General features: G+C 39.5%; 2 protein-coding genes across 3 annotated transcripts in view; one reads left to right on the plus strand and one right to left on the minus strand.

Annotated features, from left to right (window-relative positions):
• LOC114666978 (carcinoembryonic antigen-related cell adhesion molecule 2-like) overlaps nucleotides 1-2,689 on the plus strand; it is a 35,381-nt gene extending 32,692 nt beyond the window's left edge. For both annotated transcript variants that reach the window (XM_028822035.2, XM_051920039.1), the window contains one exon: nucleotides 2,122-2,689. In XM_028822035.2, the coding sequence (XP_028677868.1) occupies nucleotides 2,122-2,127 (6 nt within the window). In that variant the 3' untranslated portion in view covers nucleotides 2,128-2,689. The remainder of the gene's footprint in view (nucleotides 1-2,121) is intronic.
• A 2,592-nt stretch (nucleotides 2,690-5,281) lies between these two features.
• Nucleotides 5,282-23,495, minus strand: LOC114666718 (Fc receptor-like protein 5). Its single transcript, XM_028821685.2, has 5 exons — nucleotides 23,254-23,495; nucleotides 17,672-17,707; nucleotides 13,928-14,215; nucleotides 12,125-12,421; nucleotides 5,282-6,606 (listed from the first exon to the last, which is right to left on the minus strand). The coding sequence occupies exons 1-5, from the start codon at nucleotides 23,282-23,284 to the stop codon at nucleotides 6,434-6,436; spliced, it is 825 nt and encodes a 274-aa protein (XP_028677518.1). The 5' UTR covers nucleotides 23,285-23,495; the 3' UTR covers nucleotides 5,282-6,433.
• Nucleotides 23,496-23,894: the final 399 nt, after the last annotated feature.

Genomic DNA, 23,894 nt, shown 5'->3' on the forward strand with positions numbered 1-23,894 from the left:
CTTGCATAGAGGCAGCCACTAAAAAGCATGAAGCCTCCCAGTGCTTTAATTCTTGGTCTGTCACAGAGGTGGGCAATCCTGGTCCTGAATGGCCGCAGTCACTGCAGGCTTTTGTTGAAAGAAATCAGTGTCTTAATTAGAAAACAAATTCTCGCGTTTTAAGTGTACATATTCATTAGATATTGTATCAAGCAAGCAGGCTAAAACCCATCAGTTCACCAACTTTGTTTTCATTTTATTTTCAAAATCTTTCATTAAAAGCAGTGAAAGGCCATGTCACATTAGACGACTCCTCCAGTAATTTTCAGTCACTGCCTTCATGTACATAAATTTAATGAGTTGAAGGCACATAATATGTAACATCTAACGCAAACTGTACTGTATAAGGAATGTTTTTTAACTTAGGGACAATTTATATGACCTGGTCAGAGCACTGCTAATGTATAATCATCACGTTTTTCTGCCATGACTCTCCTGAACTGATCTGGCAGGTTCATTGCACTGCCATCTGCTTGACAACTGAACAATCTAAGGAGTTGGTCAAAATGTCAGTAACAATAGTTTAATACATTAGTTTATGTTTGGCAAAAATGCATCCATTCCAAAAGGTTAAGAGGTGACATGATTGAAGTGTTTAAAATTATGAAGGGAATTAGTCCAGTGGATCAAGATGGTTATTTTAAAATGAGTTCATCAAGAACATGTGGACACATTTGGAAACTTGTTAAGGGTAAATTTCGTACAAACATTAGGAAGTTTTTCTTTACACAGAGAACGATAGACACTTGGAATAAGCAACCAAGTAGTGTGGTACTCAGTAAGACATTGGGGACTTTCAAAACTCAACTTGAATTTTTTTTGGAAGAAATAAGTGGATAGGACTGGCAAACTTTGTTGGGCTGAGTGGCCTGTTCTCGTCTAGAGTGTTCTAATGTTCTAAAGACAAATAAAAGTCAGATTATTATTAATTTCCTGGAAGGCAGACAGCAAGCTAGAGTGAGTCTTCTGATTAACCTCATTTGCAATAACCGCAAGTGTCTCTTGGGCTTGGAATTGTTTCAGGTTAAGCTGCATTGCTCACATGTACAGCGTTAAACCTAAACAGCACTTGGCACAGTGTGCTACTGCCATCTAGTGGATAAAATAACATCATACTGCAAACAAATCACAAATACTTCTATGTGTTTTGCCACTCTATGGTAACTCATCAGTATTCATGAGTGGGGAGGAACCTTCAACCAAAACACACAATGGTGTGTAAATGAAACAATGTAAAGCCAATTTTAGAACAAACTGAATCTGGACTAACTAAATAGGACTTGGTCATCAGACATTGATACAGATATGCATATGGCGCTGCTTGTCTAAACCGCCTTGATATTCCTGGTGAATTCAGTGAATCCTCTGGGTGGAAAAAGGGTAAAATGATTGTAATCAAGTAGAAAGACAAGATACATATTAGGCCCCTAATCATTGTTCACAATGCAGCAACTGTCAATGTTTGTGTCATGGGATAATGTTGAAGTCAGAAAGCTTTGCATTGTGACAGCCTATAATAACCTAATAGGCAACATCTATCATTTGGATCAGGCAGTGAAAATCTAATCTCTCTTGTACAAGCAACAGCAAAAATATAAGAACGTCTGCATTGAAACACGCATCATCTACTCCGATTGTGACGTCGGGTTGTGTGTTGGTGACTATTTCAAAACATAGCTGCATCATTACAGCACTGGACACCAGAGATACCTTCCCTCCTTTCCTACTGTATTTATGTTCATGTTTTGGTATTTATTTGTTTCTATTACACATAATAACATTGTTTCATGTTGAAAACAAATTGCACGTAATTGGCTCATTTTTCCGGGGGTTAAAGGAGTAACTTTATCTACAATAACATTTACATTACATTAAGAAAGGAAGAAATCCAGCAGCCTTCATGACATTTCAGAACCGGAACTACTCAGCCCTGGTCTTGCAGGTCCACTGTAATTATAAGCCACTCTCCATACCTCATGAAATGTAAGAGCTGAGTGTCTTGATGTTTGATGTCCAGGACTGTATATCTCATAGTCCCAGTTACTAATGGGCCTTTACCTCTGACTCTCTTTAATTTACCAGATGTAAGGACTCTGGCTTCACATGGGACTCCTGGAATATCAAGCTCATGATCTGCACCCTTGTGTCTTTCAAAGTCGAGATTCCATGACAGCGGCCTATCGTGACGGTGGAACAGGATGAATACTCTTGGATGCAAGTGAATGCAGCTACACAATTAACAATTAAATGTATGTGAATTTATTTAAACGCATTATTTGCATTTCATTGTAGAACCCCAAATGTCCAGTCTTATGAGTAAATTCAGCCTTTCTCCTACTTGCAATTGCTGTCCATTTAAAAATGAGTTCTTATATGCTTTTGATTTATTTGTTTTTCTGTGGCTATATTGTGTTTGTTAATCAGTGAAAATGCTTGCACCTGACTTCAGTATATATTGCTATTGTGTATAAAAATAAACTAAACAGATATATATTGAAACTTCATTAAATGTGTGTTTTGTCTTGGTAGAGCTCTATATTACTCTACTTTCTCCTTTTGTATTCTTTATTGTGTAGCCTTTGTCAGAATGCCTCAAATCCCATAGATTTACCACTGTTTATAAGGTATTGTACTTTATAACTTCTCCCCACCTTCCCTTCTACATTTATAACCTCAGGCTATTAGGTGCAGTAAAGACAAGCAGGAGTTAAGTTACACTTAAAGTAATGTATTATTGATAATATTCATAAATAATAACAATAAGCAAAGTACAAGTGAATATTGGCAACCATACAACCTGATAAATGCTGATGTGTAGTTTCAGGCAGCACACAGACTTGTTAGTTACTTAAAATGTCTCTAATTAAATCTTCATTTGTGGTGAGCTTTCTTCAGAACAGGCCGCATGCCTGTCTCAATATGGCTGCCAAGTTGTGCTTCTCAGTGTGGTCTTCTTTTCAGTCCATGTTGTGTGAGCTGCTCCTCCATCATGATGGTGTGAGAGACAGGGAGTGGTAAAGCAACCGAATTTATACATTCGTTGTCTAAATCCTTACACCAATACAGCATTGTGCTACAGAATGACCTCTGATTCAAACCAATACCCAAACAGCCATACTTCAGACCAATGGGGGCATACAATACCTTTCACACCTGCCCCCAAAACCGTTTCTTGAGCTGATGCTTGCCAGCTAAGTACTTTGGCTTTCCTGTGAAGGTTGACTGAGAGAGTCCTGCAGAGAATCACTTGTCAAACTGATCTTAGGCACTTCTCCAGACCCTGTCATAAAATTCTTCACTCAGTCACAAGACTGCGAGACTGCGGGTCCTTAAACATCAAGCCATTGCTGTTCTTATCAGTGAATTAACACAAATATAAACTGCTTTATCTAAGTCACAAATAAAGACATACAAAATATTTATCAACTTGCATACATAATTTCATACCACAAAAATGATGTTTTATTACATGCTTTTAGTAAATGAGTTTTCTTTTATGTAACATGGTGATACGTTTTGCGATTGATTAGCATTTACTAAAGTATATCGTCATTATCATCTTTGAATCACACAGAAGAAAAAATAAAATGTAGTAAATCATGGCATCAAGTGCTTATTGAATCTTTATAGAGTCATGAAAACATGACCCTCTGTATCATACTTGTTGTGATTAGGAGTCACAAACACAGCGAAAATGGTGCGAGGCTTCCAAAAAGCTCCACAAAAGGCAGGACAGAACATTCATCAGCCTGCCCAGAAGAATCCCACTTCGCAGAAGAGTCCCTACACTGTGACCCAGAGGGGGCAGTAGAGTTTTGTTTCATTTTGTTTCCTGGGTATGTTTCCTAGAGTGCTTACAGTATTGTTTAAAGAAACATTTGCTTTTATGAAATCTTCATTATTGGTTTGATCGTGCATTTAATTGCATAAATTACTCTCAGCAGAAGGTTGACTCTTAAATAACCTCCCTTCCAGTAGCCAATTAGCAAGGTGAAGTGGACATACCCACCAATCCCTGCTTCAAGCAGATATCACATGATGAGTGCTTCACTTGCTAGTGTGATCTGCCGAGTAGCTGTATCTCATTGTTTTATGTAACTTTGGGACCAATCAGTATATACAGTTGTGGTGACTACACTAATGATAAGAGTGCAGTTGCTAGAGGAAGTCAAATTGGAGAATAAATTCAAAATCAGTGTTGCAGTTTGAATTCCTCTCACTTCTGTCATCATGATTTGCTGCCGGACACGTGTTCAGTGTTGTGTGGTTATATATGAATGGTAATAGTGGTTCAGTTTGCTTGGTTGGATATATTGGGAGTGGAGGAATGGAAGATGGGTTTTTGTGGTAGAAGTCATTCTTATCATATCCACCTCACACTCCAGCACAGTTGGAGGCCTTCCTGTGGTAGATGATTCACCATAAATATAATGAAGAAGAAGGCCAGGCAGTTCAACATATTGGACTTTACACTTCTCTTTTAACATTGACTGCCACTGTGAAAATATGTAAATTTGTTCCTGACTCCAATGTGAAATCAGGGTGTAATTTTAATTTTGCTAAATTAGATACATTTTGTTATGAAGCAAACATTGCAATAAAAATGTATTTTGTCTCCAAAAAGAATCTATTTGAGTTGCGTCATAGTTGGCACATGAAACAGAAAATCCTTTGTGCACTCCAGCTGTACGATGACTTGGCCGGGTATGACAATGTAAACCTCGCACTGTTTGTTACAATTGAATGTTGCATTGTCCATTTGAACTTCAGCTTGGTAAGGAGCTAATCAATGAGACATATTCAGATGGTTGTGGTTCTGCATATGTAAATTATTTTGTGAAAACTAAACGTTATCCAAAATGTAGCTAATAAAAAAAAAAACTTGTGGTAGCGCTACTTAAAATATACTACATCTCCCAGCAGCCCTGGCAGTATAACACTATTGAGCAGACTGAAAGATTTCAGAGGTTGCTGGGAAGAAGATTAATAAGGCAGGCTCTTTAAAAAGGAACCTAAAAGATGGTGAGGGGATTGTGATTATCTGTCACTTTTTTTTCTACTCATCACACATGCTATTGGATTACAAACTACAACTAACTTGGATTACAATTTTGTCTGGATGTACAGTATGTACTGTCCTATGCCTACTTGTTGGAGTGAATTCATCTTGGTTGGCTTCATCTTCGTTTGGGGAGTTCTCCCAATCATTTCTAGTGCTAAGGCTGCAACGGGAACCTGGTAGGACAAAACTTTACATTTCTTTCAGAGGGCCGTTCACAAGGATTTCATTTCTCACATTCATCATCATCTGCTCCTGCTGTACTGGACTGTGTTAGACTTTGTGGCTACTGTTAATTGTTTTTTTTTTTTTAATGATTATCGCCATTGGGGAACTGGGAAGAGCTTTTGTGTACACGTTTTTTGTAATATTGTTTTTTTTTATTATTTGATTAATATATTCATTACTATTTGTTGGTTTATTGAGCTGCTTATAAGTGTCTCTGCGTCTGGGAGTGTACCTGACAGATCAAGGCTGGGTGTGTTTCTAGGGTCCATGTAATAAACTAAATAACTCACTCAGTGTGAATCTTAGTGTCCTCACAACTGCTACAAACTGAAAGTGAAACATTCTGTTCTGTGATGTCATGCTTTCATTCTTATTTCAGGTGCTCCTTCTCCTCTAATTACATTTGTTATCCATAAATACTGTATGCTCATATTTGGCCCTGAAGATGATTTACAAGAAAATGTGTAGGTGGCATCCCTCTATAGATCACCAACAAACGAGTTAATTTGTATTTAGCAGTCAAAGTGTAGAAAGACAGTATTTCTGTATAAACCTATAAAAATCTCATGCTGAAAAGAAAAAGAAGTAGCAATGTTTCTCTTTTAAAAGATAAATAAAAATATCATTTGGAGCTGCGAATGTGTTTCCGAATCTGATGTCTTTATTGGCGCAACACCCTTGACAGTCACAGAAAAGGAATCATTTTTATATAAAACAGACCATAATTAATCATCTCCTGATGATCTAATGTGTCCAAAATGTAAACATTTAGAAACTGAATGCTTCCAAGATACTCCTTTTACTTTACTGTTTCTACATTTCTTCTTGGTTTATTGTAGGAATGTTTTCAATTGTAACACCTATGTGAATTACTAATTAAAAAACCCAGAAAGATGAATTCTAATGTTAATAAGTATAGAACACTGGACTATAAACTAGCGGGTGGGATTTTTTTTTTGCTTAGCTCCTACACATGTAGCCCTGCATTTTGGACTTTCTTTTTCTACATTATGTTTAAAATAAACAGGAACAGTTAAAGCAGGTTTGACACCCTTAGGATCACAGCATGCTAAGTAGGTCATATCCCCTCTCTCATCTCAGTTTCATTCACATGTTGAGATAGATATCTGAATCCTGTGGTCCGGGAGAACACACGTCCTCTGTAGGTCTGCAGATGGAGTGAAGTTTGTGCCAGAAACACTCAATCAGAATGATCAGCAGGACAATTAGCACCAGGCTTGATATTCCATATCGAATCCCATTCACTGTAGCATAACCCACTGAAATTACAGAGAAAGAAGAGTCAGTAATTTTCATTTAGCAGAACAACCCTTGAGAAAGCATAATCCTGTACTGGAAAAAGAAGATCAGGCAATGAAAGGAAAGATGGATGGTTGGAAGACTGTAAATTAAGTAATCATCTTTTAAAAATACAGGTTGACACTTTCATTCCCTTTGAAGAAAACTGCTAAAATATTTACTGTTGCAGAGCAGCCCAAACCCTCTATTATAGTAATAAACCACCCAAAAATTGATAATTTTTTTATCTGTTACTTTTTCTGTTTTGTTTGTAGCGATAGTAAAGAAAAATGATCAATCTCATATTTTTATAGAGAACAGAGATAACAAAATTCCTGATGGAATAGGCATCTAATGGTAACCAACACTGAACAACAGCAAACCATGCCAAATCATCTTTTTAAGTAGTAAGTCCCATAATCAATATGACACAGATCCATTTGTATACTCACAACGTCCCAAACATATATATTTTTTGCTGAAATATTGTTAAATAAACCATTTCTGGAAAAATCCTCTCATGAATTAAAGGACAGTGCAATGAATTGAGAATGAATTTTTGAACTTAACTGAAGACCTTCATGACCCTTGTTCATTTTTCAGAAGTCCTTCCCAATAACAGCTCATTCACTGGTTACCATCCACGCCACATGATATCAATATTACAGATATATTGTAATAGTTAAAGAAAGGCATGTGAAAACATTATCTGGAAGAAACTATCCCTTGTATCTCTGCATCTCTGAGATGTTTCAAGAAACCGAAGATCAATTTGTCCACAGTTTCACAAACAGTCAATAAAAACCCTGCTGTACAGTCATGCACTGAGTTATGGCTGACCAAGGTAAGGCATTTCTTTCTTATGGCTGAGGGCCATAGGAGTCGCCAAAACCATCTACAGTAATACATCTTTTGCTATTATTATTACTATTTCACAGGGTCTCATATGTCTTCTGACACTTGGAGGGCTCTCTAAGGTTTGTTTTGATCAATGCTTCTCCACATACTGCAGCTAATTCTTTTTCATTTAGCCCGCACCACTTTCCCTTATACCAGTGTTTCTCAACATTTATGGCCTCACAACCCAGTTTTGCCTTTTTAATTTCAAAGATGACCCACTAGCTTATTGCAAACAGTCTCCTTAGTTAAATGAGCATCAGCGGAGGTTTCACTCTGGTTAAAACAATCTCACTTAGAAATGGCGAAACATCATACACCTCTGCCGATCACTTAGGCGACCCATTTGTGAACCAGTGACGACAACCAGCAACCTACTGGCGGCCACCCAGGTTACAACCCAAAGGCGGAGAAATACTGGCTTAGGCGCCCCACTTGTGAACCAACAATGGCTACCTGCAGCCCACCGGTGGCATGACCAGTGGTTGAAAAACAGTGCCTTATACAGAGACTGGAAGATCGGTTTGTACTACTCTGTACCAGCAGTTGAAAATGCATAACAACGACCCCCACCAGACCCAAAGAGCTTCAATAGCAATGACCGGCACTCCTTGTGACTGACATACAACTAATTTGATAGATGGCAAAATGGCTGGTCCCAAATGGAGCCATAAGTCGGAGCATGACGGTACTCAATTTGTGACCAATGTCTTAAAATCTGGCATATCTGCTGGTGTGGTTCACCCACTTATCCAGCATGTAAAAGCACTTACCTCTTCACTTTTCATTTCTCTTTTTACTCTTTCAATACCCTTGCCTTTCTTCCTCTGATCATCTTGAGGTCACGTATAGCCAAGCACTGCAATCACTTCAGTAGTTGGGGAAAACGTCTGTCTCCTCTGTGGCCACCACACTACAACTCCTGTCAGCAGCTGTTTGTGCCCCTGCACCCCTGAGTCTTGCAATAGTCTACAAAGTTCATATCTAAAATGCATGTCTACTAGTGCCTGTGCTCTTTTTGAAGACAGATAGCCCCTTATTTTCTCTTCTGTGATGTTGTGTACTCTGGAAGCCAGAAATTACTATCACATCTGGCATTTCTTCATTGTCCTTGCTTAATTTTATTTAGCAAGGCTCAGGCAAGCCTGATAACAGCTGTTCCATCCTCTAGCGTCCTGGAATGATACGTTCTGCTTCTTCCCAGATGTTACTTCCCAGATGTCCCTCTCTGTCAGGCTGGTACCCTGCCTACCGCCCCTACAAGGGACTCAGCATAAACAAGACATCCTCTTGGATAGTCCCCAGCCTTGACAACACTTGTACTGCAAGCACCAGACAGAACTTTCCTGTCTGCAATGTTCTGCCTATCATATCATATGCTGCAATGCTTGTTTTTGAAAATTACCATTTTTGCTAACTTTCCCAATGGGCCACTGTTAGATGATTTATTAAGAACTAAATCCATTCATAATTTTCCTGAAACTTTAACCACAAACATATCACTACAGGGAGTTGTATCTTCAGTTCAGAAGTTCAATTTTAACTTTAATCATTAACATTAGAAACAACCTTGGACTGGAAGCTAGTCTTTATGCTGTTTTATCTCGATTAAATCAATAATATGTTTTTCATCCTCTCAAACGTATGCAGTTTTTAATGTCTGGAAAACATTTGGGATTAAATCTGTGCATAGACATTTGCATCCTACAAACAATTACACTCTAAATTTAACTTTCCAGCAACACATTTCTTTCTCTACCTTCAAATTAGAAACTTTGTTAAACAAAATCTACCCAATTCCCTCACCTCCCAACAACCTCTATTCCAGAAGAAATATCGATCAGTCTCAAGGACTCAGACAGCATTTCTGTAATTTATAAAAACGTTTTACAGTCTCTCCCTTTCAAAGATCCCAGAGTACAGTGGGAAAAGGATCTCTCACTCAACATATCAGAAAAGGAGTGGAAGGCAGCAATGCACAGAATTCACTCGAGCTCCATATGCGCAAAGCATACAATTATTCAACTTAAAATTATATATCGAGCACATCTGTCTCGTTTAAAATTATCCAAAATGTTTTCAGGGCAAGATCTGACCTGCGAACGCTGCAATCAAGTTCCAGCCTTATTGGGTCACATGTTCTGGATGTGCACCAAATTAATATAATTTTGGACCAAAATGTTTAAACGCTTTTCAGACAGCCTTGGTGTCACAATCCCTCCTAACCCACTGACAGCTGTGTTTGGTGGTTTCACAGAGGGGCTTAAAGTGGAGAAGGACAAACAAACTGTAATGGCCTTTACTACACTATTGGCACGTAGACTTATCTTGCTCAATTGAAAAAATCCTAACTCTCCTCTTTTAAGACAGTAGGTAACTGATGTTATATATTATATGAAATTGGAAAAAATCTAATTCTCACGTAGAGGATCTGTACAAAACTTTTTCAAAACCTGGGAGGATCTGATCAATAACATTTTAAAAAAAGCATTAAATGTGGTGGGTTGGCACCCTGTCCGAGATTGGTTCCTGCCATGTGCACCGTGTTGGCTGGGATTGGCTCCAGCAGATCCCCGTGACCCTGTGTTCAGATTCAGCGGGTTGGAAAATGGATGGCTGGAATAAGCATTTAAATTGAGGAAGTGGATTCTCTTCCCTTTTTTATTGTATTTATTTATTTACTTATTTATTTATGTACTTATCTTTCCTACTATTAAAGTTTTACTCTGTTAGCCTAGCTCTCTTTCTCTTGGGTGGGGGTTGATTTGTTTTAAACCTAATTTAGTAAAACTTGACTTGCATGTATGGAATGTTACTTGATTTTAATAAATTCAACAATATGTACTCATTTTCTATTACAACTTTTATTTTAATTGTTTTCTTGAAATATTTCCCCTCACGTCGTCTATATATTTTTTAATCAGTTTCATCTGTTATTTTGTGTTTATGACTGTTATTTGTATTTTTGTGACCAAGACCTCAGCCAGCTGCCATTTTGGTGAGGTCATGTTTCAATTTGGTGGCCATCTTTGTTGTGGCTTGATTGACCGTTTTTGGTCATATGACCCCACACTTGTGACTGCTGACATCATCACTGCCAGCATATATAAAGATGGCAGCTTAGCCTCTGGTTATTATACTTTTTGATGTTTTTAAAAGCAAGTCTTTGTGTATGTATGTATGTATGTATGTATGTATGTATGTATGTATGTATGTATGTATGTATGTATGTATGTATGTATGTATGTATGTATGTATGTATGTCTTTCTAGTTTAAGACTTTATTCTTGGTTAGTATGATGGCAGAATTATGTTCAGGACTTTGACTTTGAGTCTTTCTTTATCCACAAAAATCTTGTTTGTTGATCTTGTTACCTTTACTGGCTTTAGCAGTAAGAAGTATGAAAAGGAAAGTTGAAAATCTGTATAAACCTCTGGATAAATTTAAAGAAAAGTTTCAGTAAAAAATTCTGCATTTAAGATAGGGGTACAAGTAAAAATCGATTAAACTAAATAGGGTTGACTAAAAGAAGCTGGAGATGATCAAGTGTAAGAATTAAATCGGAGATGGTATCAAATTAAGAACAGGAGGTTAAAAAGCTTGGAAAGTGTAGTGGGGGGGGACATTATAAATAAATGCACTTTTAGTTAGGGATACACCAATACAGAAATTCTGGGCTGATGCTGATATCCAATAATGCCTAGGTACTGTATGTATCTACAGATGCCAATATACACATTTATTAGATACAAGAAGAAAAATGAGACTTGATCTGTCTGGATGAGAGTTCGAGAAATGTAACATTCATTTGTATAACAATTGTGGGTATGCTATGTCAGAGAAATAACAATGACTGGGTATCCAGTAATGGGGCTCACGATACTCCACCAGCCTTTGATTTCCCGTATCTTCTGCAATAGACAATGGCTGATCATCCAGAACAACAAAATCCACCTTTGCAATAATCTTTTTAGCTTTAGGGCTATAATAATAATATAATTTTTTTTTTTTCCCAATAACCTGATCAACAGGCCGAGCAACTAGTTTTTGATTTTGTGTGCGGTGGCATAGGATTCTCCCCTTTTGCTGTGAGGAATGCTGTCAGGATGGTGGGTCTTGAGATGTGAAATTAAGTTGATATTCTTGAAGTTTCACACTTTGGTCTCACATTGGCCGAACAAGTATTAGAAATGGCATATTTTATGCTGCTTTTAGTTACTTTGCAAAACCTTCACACGGCTGACATTTTCGCGCAATAGCTAATTTTCGCTTAAACGTCTTACTCATCCAGGACATAACGAATGTGTCCTCAAATATTGATTTGAATTATTAGTCAAATCTTGTCATTGGTCCAATGCTGATGAAAATGTTAACCCATTACCTACCAATACAGATATTAACCCAAAATTATCGTGAATTCCTAATTTTAATAAACTAGATTTTGTTTTCCTTAGTCTCATTTTCTCATTTCCATTTTAAAGAAAAACAGGCAATACTAAAATCCTGAGTTTGTTTGCCCTTCATTTTTGTCTCCTCTCAGTCTGCACTTAACATTGAGGGTCCACTGCTTTCTGTTAAGGCTTGTGAAATGACATACTCACCCCCGACCCCCTTGACATTCACTGTGATGGTATTGCTGGCCTGTGAGCCACAAGGTGGGGTCTCATTTATGGCGTCGCACAGATACTCTCCATTGTCAGAGTGACTTATAGATTTGATTGTGTAGGTGGATCCACTGAATTCTATAAACTTTTCCCAATCATTGCTTGAACCAAATTTGTACCAGCGATACTGCCACCCTGTAAACCCGCCGTCAATGCTGCAGTCCAGAGTCACTGTGTCTCCAATGGAGATGAGTTTCTCTTGATTTCTCAGTATCAGAATGGCGTTTGGTCTTTCTGCCCAGGGGAAAAAAAAAATTAGAATTACTGAATAAAGCTAAACAGTCTGATAGTTAATAGATTAATTAGAAAGAAACAGATTTTCTTTAACAGAAGAGCTTGGAACAAAATGCTAGCTGATTACACCTCCTTGGTTACCAGAACCTAACAATCATTTTTAGTTAGAGAAATTCACCGAACAAGGGAGTCGTCGGGTTCAATGAAGGTGGGCAGCTTGTTCTACCAGTCAATAGCCACTCACTCATCTGCACTGAGCATAGAATAGAATTTAACACGGCCACTTTGAATCTTGGGTGTTAACTAAATGGCACCATGAAAAATTGTACCAAGTACCTCAAAACTAAGCTGAGACACACAAACCACAAGAAATCTTGTATCTTACCAACCACAAGGTGGACTCTCTGGAGCACAAAAACCAAAATAAGTCGCTGGTAATCCTTGAGGGATTAGTAGGTCATCTTTGCATGGAAGTTCTGCCTAAGTCACACAAATATTTTTGAAAAGGACCAGTAGAGACTCGTCAAGCCTGTTAACTGGAAGGCAATCCAATCTTTTATTATAATAAAAACTAGCAAAACTGAAACCATAGTAAAAACTTATGAAGTTCTTTTTAAAGCCAGAAAATACACAAACAATTGAGAAGGAGTTCACTGGCTTTTATCAAATCTCTGATTTTAAATTAGAACTTTAAAGGTCATATCTTTTAAATAGTCGTGACTATAACATCATTGTTGCACCATACCAGTGAATTTAGGAAACCTTACCTAAGTAATGGATGACCTGAAATTTGCAAAATAGCAGCACCAGTTGTGCAAACACAAGTGTCAAAAGATAAAGTAGATTTTTTTTTTTTGAAAGAGCTTTTGACGTAAAAACCAGAATGCAGAATTAGATCTGAAAACCCCAAGGAAAAACTTCCCAGAAGACCGATGGTCACTTCAAGAAAGTATACAAAAACTTCAAAGAACTGTCTGATCTGAACAAAAGAACATTTTCACCCAAACTGAACTTTGCCACAGGTTGTGGTTTATCAGGTGGCATATTGTAGGTACAGTCAGCAACAAAGTATGTAGAAGGTGGAGACGGGATCACCTGTAATGCCTTACCTCACAGTCCTAGGCAACTCGTCTGTCTTGGAATTGCTAAGCAGTTTCCATGACCTTTGTTTTTTTGAAATGGTGAGTCTTAGGAATAGACTAACATAACTAATATGAAGTAGCAACCTATACATATTGAAACACACCTAGGTACTTAAATGTGCCATAGTAAACTAAGCCATGTGTAAAAAAAAAGGCAGCAAAATATCATTGATTGATCAAGAATGGGATAGTTCCATGGGTACAAAAGAATTGTATGTCATGTACAGTATGCATGAAAGTAATCCATCCGACTTTTACAAGACAAACTATATAACAGGTCACGGCCAACACAAAGGGACTCTTTTAGCCCCTTGACTTCTTAAACCACTTTTCATGGCTGACCCTCCAATAGTCACACACTCACCCTGAATCCTCAGTGTAATCACATTGCTGGTTTGTGAGGAATTATAAGAACCGGCTACATAGGCATCACATCGGTATACTCCGCTGTTCGACTCCGTTACATAGGGAATATTGTAATTGTCTTCAGTTTTGTCTTTGATCTGTTTCCCTTTTTCTGTCTGGTTCCCAAAGAACCAGCGAAATGTCCAGTTGGTAAGGTCACCCTCAATGCTGCATTCCAGATTCACTGTGTCCCCAAAGTGAAAGAGTTTCTCTTGAGTTGTCATACGCAGGGTTGCCTTTGGTCTCTCTGCAGAGAAAAAATGATCAGAATTAAAGAATAAAATTGAGTTGAAGAGAATCTGCTTAACTGCTGATGTTCTACTGATAACTTGAATGAGTTTATATTTTAACACTGCTATCGGCTACTATGTGTTCTCTTGTACAGACGTTGGGGATGTACTGCCAAACACGAGCATATTCGTGGATAACCGATGTAAATCGAGCATAGTGGGTGTCTGAAATAAGAACGAGTTACATTAATTTTCTTATTAGCCTTGGTTTGGATAACCATTATTTTTCACAAAACTAATGTACTAATACATGTAGAACCACAACCATCTGAATACCTTTCACAGATTAGCATTTCAGTTTATAAAGTTTAAAAGGAAACTGCGATATTCAGTTACGATGAATTGCGTAAGACTGTTAGACCCAGCCGAGCTATGCAGAAGATGACACATGCATATTTTCTGTTCCATGTTCCTACATGGTGACTTCATTTGTTTTTTATTTTTTTTAAGAGAAACATTTATTGTGCATTTCACAGTAAATGCATTTCATTAGTATGTTTAAATCACATACCTGTTTTTAAATTGGTGTCTGGAATAACTTTACCTGGTTTTCATAGCCGCAGCAGTCACATGTTAATACTCATCATTGCTTTTATTTTTTCATTCCTAATGGGTAGAGTTGAACATAAATGTGAAGATCTGCCCTGCTGTGCAGAATACACTGCTCCTCCTGAGCCTTAAGATGAAATGTTCCCTGGGGTGCAGATTTTCATTTGTCACCTATTTTTACAGATTTTCAATTTTTTAGTTTAGTCATGGGACTTTAGGGAAGGAAAAATGTAATTTTCCATCAGTTCACACTAAAGCAACTAGAAGACTGAACAACACAACATGAAAACCTATTTATGATGGCGTCCGAGAAAGTCATACAAGACCAAGATAGAGGAGAAAGTAGGGTGAAATGACACTTTTTATTGGCTACGTTAATAGACTACAAATGCAAGTTTTCGAGGCAGCTAACGCTCCTTCATCAGGCAAAGGTGTAATAAAGAAACTGAAAACACTCTAACTTATATTGGGACAGCAAAGTGATTTTTTTTTTCTTTCATCTTAACCTTTTTGTTCAAATGTTAGCAAAATTAATAAACCTTAGATGAATTAACTCTCTTTAAAGAAGAGAACAATGAACCAATAAAATGTAGAGATAAGATAACCATCACTAGAGAAAGTCCTGTAAGGTGTTTTATGAAGTGCATTGTCTAAGATTGACCAGCTGACTCCATCAGAGGCCTATCAGTCTGTTAGTCCACATATCTGGTCATAAAACTCTTGTCTCTATTCAGACCATTTTGTAGAGTATTGAATTTAAGCATAAGTTTGTATTCCCATTCTCTCCGCTCCTGTTGGGTCTTGAAATTACCCATAAGCACAGTGACCCTCAAATTCTTTGTGCTGTGGCCATTACTTTTAAAGTGTGCTGCCACCAGAAGATCAACACTGTTGATTGATATGAAATCTGTGAGTTCATTCACTGGTGCAGTGTCTGACCATTTTCCCATCGTTGGGGCACCTTAACTCGCCAATAATAAATATTAAAGAAATTGCTTTTTAGTTTAAATTGGTGTTTATTCTGTTATCGCTGAAGTCGAAAAAACGGCAACGAACAGGACTGCAGCCCTAAATGTTGCCTAGGCAACAGTCCCCAAAATGGCAGCACCCACGGAAAATAAGATGTCATTCCAGAAACACAATGAAAATAAAAATATATAATAACACTAACTCCTATAGAGCACCAAAAAATAGAGAACTTAGCAGGAAACACTCTAGAAACTATAAAACCATGATTTCCAAATCCAAAATCTGGTCAGGAATTAATCTTGTCAAATTTATTTGGGAGGAAACTCATGACACTGGTTTGTTCTTGTAGTATGATGCCCACTTTGCCAATTATGATAACAACCTGGTGAATATATTAAAGATGCACATCAGGAACAAATGTGATACATGGTACATTCCACCGTGGCCCATGGTGGCTGAATATCTTCAGCCTTGAAAACAGGATACAGGAAAGGGTTGTTGCTAGGTAACGAAATGGGATGGGTTTACTGTGGAGAAAATCCAGTTGTAACGGCCGACCCTTTTACCCAGCCGGCAGCTACACCTCCAAGACCTGTGGCCTGGATGATTTACTGAGACTGAATCTAACTATCAAGCCGTACTTCTAACCAATTAAACTTTTCCCCACAATCGACGGTATAAATAAGTACACAAAAGCAGGATGTAAAATTAAACTGATTAAATGTATTAAATGAAACAAGACATGCAAAAAATAGAAAACAGATATAAATATAAATATAAATATCCCTCCACCCCAGCAACAACAAGACACCACCAAATATAAATACAACAAAAACCCTCCCTTGCCCCTGTAACATATAAACACACAACACGAATAACAAAAATTGAATGAGATATGGAAATGAATGTGAACTTGAGTCCGGTAATAAAAAAACTGTCCTGAATGCGGTTGACTGAATTAGCGAAAAATGAGTCGTTTGATTTTCCCCAGACAAAATGGAGCAGCCTCACCGTGAATCCTCGGTGCGTGGTGGATGATCAATTCCGACCCCGGGGTCTCTCGTGATGAGGTTCTTGAAGCAAGTCCGGTGGATAGAAAAACAAACTGGATGGAAATGCGCGATGTGGAATATAACAGGTACAGATGGCTCGTGGTCGTGAATGTGAAAAAATCTCCTTCTCTCCTCTCCTTCTCCTCCTGCTGGCTTAAATAGTCCTGTGACGGCAGTAATTGATTAATCGTGAACAGGTGTTTTCCAGGTTTGCGGCTGTGGTCTCCTTCCATCAAGGGGGACGGCATTAACTGATACACATACAAACAGCAAACGGGACAATGAAACGAGACGCACTCAGAACTGACGTTTACAACACTAACTATGTGGCCCCGCTACACAGTAACGTGTATGATGGTGCATTCTGACGTTTCATGTGGCAGAAATTATGCAATATTACTTGTTTTTTTTTTATAAAGTTAATTCTGCTCCTCCATGGTAATGTGAATGAGAGGGTTGGAATTTTAATTCATCTTACTTGGGTGCTGTGGATTACCTGTGTCAAGTGAATGTAAAAAAACAAAATTAAGGTAAATGTAGAGGTGTGAATGAGGCCTTAGGGAATAATGTCCCCTGCCTTCCAACCCAAACAAAGCCCACATTTAGTGAATGCAAAATTGCATATAAAAACAAACTTGATCTTCAATTTCGGTCATCACTAGGTTAAGGAGTTGCTACCATGGCGTATCTGATAGGGATTTACTTTTTTTTTTTTTTTTTAAGAAGACTGAAGCATAATGAAATACAATTAAAACAAAGTCATCAAGAATACAAATACAGCTGTCGGAGAGAGAAGAGTGAGAAATTAACATCAGAAAAAAAAAATGAAGACCTCTCTATTACCTGCAAATTGTGCTGGGCCCCACACTGCAGATGACCCTGAAAGAAAGAAAAACAGAGCCTGAAACTGGAATGTGTGAAGAGGAGAAATCAGAGCGGTACTTCAGCTTTGAGTTTTCAGCCGCCTCTTGTATAAGTAGGTCATGCCACTGAAACGACAATATTAATACAACAGCATTAGGGAAGGTAAGCGAGTGGTAGGGACGCCATAGTTTGATCAACAAGAGGATAAGGTACCTGACTCACAACACACACCTCCAACATATTAAAACATATATGTACGTTTTCTGATCAAAAATGCTAAGCTAATCCTTTTGGGTTTTATTAAACATTGTAACAACTCTACATCTGCTAAAGTTTATTTTTCTCCCATAATAGCTAAAATGAAAGCATAAAAAAAAAAAATCCCCATTTTAAGCTTGAAATTTTTTTTTTTTTTTTTTTGTTACACCCCCAATTGCTTCCATGTAAATGTACATTCTTTGGAGAATCTTTTGTACTTTTTATGATCTGGTATTTCATTGTCATGAGGGTCTTACTTGTCTGCACAGCTGTCAGCTGAGTTGAACTGCCATGACATGCTCATCTTTAAACGGACCCTCCACACTTATTGGCGATTTGTTGATGGAGAGACAGAAGGACCAGGAAGTGAAAGTAAACAAAACTCAATATCAGAACCAGGAAAACAATGCACATTTTTTTTGTTACATCAAAGGGGAAACCATACTTTAGGTCAAAGATGAAGCAAAATCAAAAACCAAAGGAAACACAGTAATTATGGACACCAAAACTCTTTTAGATATGTAGAAATGCAGACAGCGAGGCAGTGTGATTGGGAGTCTTTTCCACCATGGTGCCAATGATGCAATGGGAGCAAATGTTTGACAGATTCAATAACTCTCTACATCACTAAGAACCTCTGATAAAATGTCTTGTAATACCTTCATATAAGTGAATGCTGTGTTACACTACACTTGGCTAGTGTAGTGGAGATGTTGTGCAGAGAAGATGGGTGCTGATGCAGAAAGGGATCAGCTGACCTACAAAGGGAAGTGAAGGGCCAACGGGCTTAAAAATGGGCTCTGTGTGGCTGACGGATCAAGTTTTTCATTTAGCTCACTGCACAAAGCAGAATCACCACAGTGCAAATCTTTAAACAGAGATGCTTTGTGATGTAAGTCCACAGAAATTCAATTGGTAACAAGTGTGGGATTTGCAGTATGGTTGTGGAGTGTAGTGACAATGGTGCATGGAGAAATCTGGGCTGACACCCAAGAGACATAATGGCTGACGTCCCAAGGGTAGCGAGATGGGCTCTGTGCAGCTAATGGATGGAGCCTTGTATCCAGCAGGGGGTGTTAGCTCCCTTGTTGGAATGAATTCTTTTATAATAGTGGCATGTTACATAACCCGAAACTATATAGATACCCCTCTCTTAGTGATGCGGCGGTAAGAAATCACATAGGAGAAATAACTTAGCTTTGTTTAATGACAGCTTACATTGCATAACAGATGAAAGAAGTCAATGGCAAGAACCCAGTTCTGGAGTGGGGCCCGCTGTGTAGATTCTGCCATTTTCGCTGCTACATTGGAAGGATTTTCAGGATCGGATGATGTTATCTCCCATCCGTCCGTCGGCTTCAAAGGAGTGCCAGGCAATGTGTAGCGGTCCGGTGCCACTAAGATTCACACCGTATTTATTTTTTGTGGAGGAGATCCCAGGGGCTCTCCCTGCCTTGGCCCGACCTGCACGCACTCACAAAGAGACAAAATACAAAATGCTACAATCCCCACCCCCAGGCTGTGGTGTACGGCCGAACCAAGGTTTGAGATGTTCACCGTGTCTACCTTCCTCGTCCCCAGCAATCCTCACTCTACCGTATAGGCCACGGGACCCTTCTGTTTGGCAACAGTTGCTGGGTCCAAACAACTTCGGAGCCAGTTTAGCTGTGAATTTATCTGAGGCTTTGGAGAGGAGATGAATCCTGATCCAGACTTTCTCCCCAACCGAGAACTTTACAAGCTTAGTCTATCATACAACCAGAGACATGTCTGGACTGGGACCTCACCATCCTCTCCTTCATCCGTTGTGTAATTTGCTGTAAGGCTTGTAAGTGATCATGAATCAATATGTCTGGTTTGGGTGGATTGTGATCGATTTATTCTTTCCAGTGGACCATTTAGTTGTCTGCCTAAAGCTAACAATGCAGGGGTCTCACCTGTAACTTCATGCACCGCCGTGTTCAATGCGAACCGTAACTCAGGCAGCAACTACATGGTGTGCATTGTGCCTGAAGTGGAGATCTGACATGCGCGAGGAAGAGATATTGCGACGTATCCTTGATGCATGTGACCAGTCTCACAGCCAATAAGGCAGTCAACTCCTGTAGTGGGAGTGGGGAACAACTAGGAACAGTCGTCCTTGTCCGTTGCAGTGCCGCGGATGGAGTTTTTTAAGCTGGCCCCTTAGTGTGCACCCACAAGCATTGCCAACTTTGTAGAGGAGGTCGACTTGTTTAGTGGCTGTGAGACGGCACGCCAGCTCTCCTGCAGCTGCCTCCTGATCTCCTCTCATATTTGCGTCCAGGCGCTGCACACACCATGCGAAGAACTGCTCAAGACGCTGCACCCTCACAACCACTTCGCCGGAAACTCGGGCGGCCGTGGCATCAATGAGGTCATGGACGGTCTCGTCCCGATTGATAAAACTGCGGGTGATGTCGCCAACTCGCGTCTCTAACTGCTCTAGGCGCAGCATCAGGTCTTGCAGAACCCGTCCCTCGTAGGTCTCTGGTTACTCCAGACACAGGGTATCCAGCAGGCTCAACTCCCCCTCGAGAGGGGCTCTGACTGTTACGTGACGTGGCCTAGGAATACCTGGGACCTATAAATACCTGGGAGTGCAGCTGGATGATAAATTGGACTGGACTGCCAATACTGATGCTCTGTGTAAGAAAGGACAGAGCTGACTATACTTCTTTAGAAGGCTGGCGTCCTTCAACATCTGCAATAAGATGCTGCAGATGTTCTATCAGACGGTTGTGGCAAGTGCCCTCTTCTATGCAGTGGTGTGTTGGGAGGCAGCATAAAGAGGGATGCCTCACGCCTGGACAAACTGGTAAGGAAGGCAGGCTCTGTTGTAGGCACGGAGCTGGACAGTTTGACATCTGTGGCAGAGCGACGGGCACTGAGCAGACTCCTGTCAATCATGGAGAATCCACTGAACAGGATCATTTCCAGACAGAGGAGCAGCTTCAGCGACAGACTGCTGTCACCGTCCTGCTCCACTGACAGACTGAGGAGATCGTTCCTCTATCACACTATGCGACTCTTCAATTCCACCCGGGGGGGTAAACGTTACAATTATACAAAGTTATTGTCTGTATACCTACATTGTTATCACTCTTTAATTTAATATTTTCTTTATCGGTATGCTGCTGCTGGAGTAGGGGAATTTCCCCTTGGGATTAATAAAGTATCTTAACATTCTATCTAGGAGTCGGACGCATATTACTCAGCGGTACACTGAGCTCAAGCTCCTCGCCCTGCACTACGCTTTCAACAGACATGACTTCTGTGTGGGTGCAAGTGGTATCTGACTAGAAGGGAATGTATAAAAAAAAAAAAAAAAAAAAAAAAAACTGGCTCCTACCCGGCTTGCCAAAATCTGTAGCGGTCCGATGCCGCTAAAATTCATACTGTCAAGAAGACTTATTTATTTTCATGGAGGTCCCAGGGATACTCCCAGCTTTGGCCTGACCCGCAAACACCCAATTAAATAATGCACACTGGAATCAAACAATAATTAAAGAATATAATGCAATTAAATGAAATAAATGAAAGCAATACCACCCCTGTACCCCTATGGCGATATTACATTAAACACAAACAACCCCTCACTGCAAAGTCCTTGCAAAACAGCACCGGATGTAATGAAATGATGACGAAAGTAAGTCCAGAGATCTGTACGTTGAAAGGGAATGAAAAAACAGACCTACCCGTAGACACTGTAAAGGTGAAGATGGGTGGACGGTTCAGGAGCGCTCCTTTTCTTGCGGGAGAGCCATGAATCCACTATCAGTCCTCAGCACACAGGTAGACAGACAATCCAGACCCCAACAACGAAACAATCCAGGACACAACGACTAAGTACGGTTAATCAACAGAAAGCAGACAGACAGGTACGCAAAACAGATTACAAAAAAAAAAACTCCTCTCTTTGGACACCGGCCCTCCTTTTAAGAGCCACTCTGACCACCTTTGACCCCAACAGCCCCTGCCACCCAGACAGAAAACCAATCAGAGCCTCTGCAGGGACTGCTGGGAGATGCAGTTTTAACTTATAGTAGCACTGCTACAAATGTTCCAAGGCTTTATACTCTTTCTTCATGTGCAGGCCCCCACTTAGGTGAATCATGACATTCCAAACAAGACAATACAGTTTCATGCGGACATTGACACACAAAAATAGTATACAGGGTGGTCCAGATCTAATTAGGCAACTGTTCGACTGACAACCGTCTCCCCGCCATTTTGGAATGCAGGGCATTTCGGAAACAAAAAATAATTAAGTGAAATCTCTGTGCAGGGCAGGTGCTGTGAATTCTCTATGTAATAAACTTAAGTTATAGCGTAATGAAAATTGCATAATTTGGATCTGGACCACCCTATACAATGGTCCTCATTCTGACTGCCCATTTCGCAGTTGTCTGTCTTGTCTTATGCTTGCCTAGTAGTTCAAAATAAGCCCCTGTGCTAAATCTGGCTCTGTGTCAACTGTGCATGTGAGTAGAAATAAAAGTAGATTTATAAAATATATTTGCACAGTGACATATTAAATTTATACACTTATTACAAGCTCTCACTTGCTACTGGTTCATTCTTGGTCAACAAAATACTAGATGGTGGCTCTGAGGCTAGGGATCTGCACTAGCAATTGGAAGGTTGCCGGTCTGAATCCCGTAAATGCCAATAGGGACTCTGCTCTGTTGGGCCTTTGAGCAAGGCACTGAACCTGCAATTGCTGAGCACTTTGTATTTATATAGCACTTTTCTCACTACTCAAAGAATTATTATTATTATTATTATTATTAAATTATTAGATGCCTCACCAAGTGATGATGACATGGGCTGCTGGCATGAGCCATCACAAACTGCTGAGTGTGTCAAAGCAGGGAGGTGTCCCATGCACTATGGAGGATGGAGTGAGCCCTTGGGCAGGTTATCCGTTATATGCTTTGGAACCATTTTGGTACCAGCTGGGATTGATACCAAATTCAATATTTTAGTACTAATCCAACAGCCTGAAGAATCCAGACAAAATTTGTGGCTAAAAAAACAAGTTGCATTTGTGCTTGTTTGCCAAATGTTTTGCAATAGTGTCATATCTGAGGACCGCTCTTTTCACTTTGCCTTCCGCATCATTTGTTCCATTGATTGTTTTTGACAACAGATCTAAAGACCATCAGATTTCAACCACCTGCTTCCCCCATGTCATCCCTTAAGGGCTCCATACACCATTTTCTGTGACTAGCAAAATCAACATATGCATTGAAATGTCACAAATAAAGACTTACTGTACTTACACAGAAACAAGAAAAGTCCATAGGTCTGCATCCTTCAGTGGTCTTCAAGTTAACGTGAACACAAGTAGCAGAAAATCTATTCACATTTTCAGGAAATTGGTGGCAGCTGCACTTGCCAGAAAAAAATGGGATGTTTCACAATTTGCTGATTAATGCATAACGCATCCTCTTTGTTTGCAATTTAAAAACTTTACGACCGCAATGAAAAATTGTAGGGATGGTGAAAAAAAACTTAAAGCGATTTCCAAGCAATCTGTCCAGCTTAGGGTTATGGGGAGTCGGAGGGTCCCCCAGTAGTCATCGGGTGTAGTGCGAGATCCCACAGTGGACATGTGCCAATCTATCGCAGGGCAATTCTGAAAACTCACTGACAGCAACTTGTAACATAAGCACATGAGAAATTGGGTAACAATCTCCTCTGCACTTCCTTCTTCCCTTTCCTGCTTGAACTTTAAGCCAGTGGCATCCCTACATGCACAAGTCTGCGTAAGGCATCTGCCAGACCTCTCCCCTTATTTTCCCCATCTCGTGGAAAGCTATGCTGAAGAATATCTCTGCATCCTCAGAACACCCCACCAGCACACTCTGTTTAGATCTGTAGGCCATCTGTGCCTCAACCCTCATAAACCGCAAAACTAATC

Source organism: Erpetoichthys calabaricus, chromosome 16 (assembly GCF_900747795.2).
Source record: "Erpetoichthys calabaricus chromosome 16, fErpCal1.3, whole genome shotgun sequence".
Lineage (NCBI taxonomy): Eukaryota > Metazoa > Chordata > Cladistia > Polypteriformes > Polypteridae > Erpetoichthys > Erpetoichthys calabaricus.

What these genes read in the sequence shown, in the direction of transcription:
- LOC114666718 (XM_028821685.2), bottom strand. Translation starts at nt 23,284, where the DNA reads ATGCAGACCTATGGACTTTTCTTGTTTCTGT. An exon ending in GATTACACTGAGGATTCAGG is followed by an intron (nt 12,422 to 13,927) that starts GTGAGTGTGTGA and finishes TCCCCTGGGCAG; the next exon opens with AAAGACCAAACGCCATTCTG. An exon ending in GAATGTCAAGGGGGTCGGGG is followed by an intron (nt 6,607 to 12,124) that starts GTGAGTATGTCA and finishes CTGTAATTTCAG; the next exon opens with TGGGTTATGCTACAGTGAAT.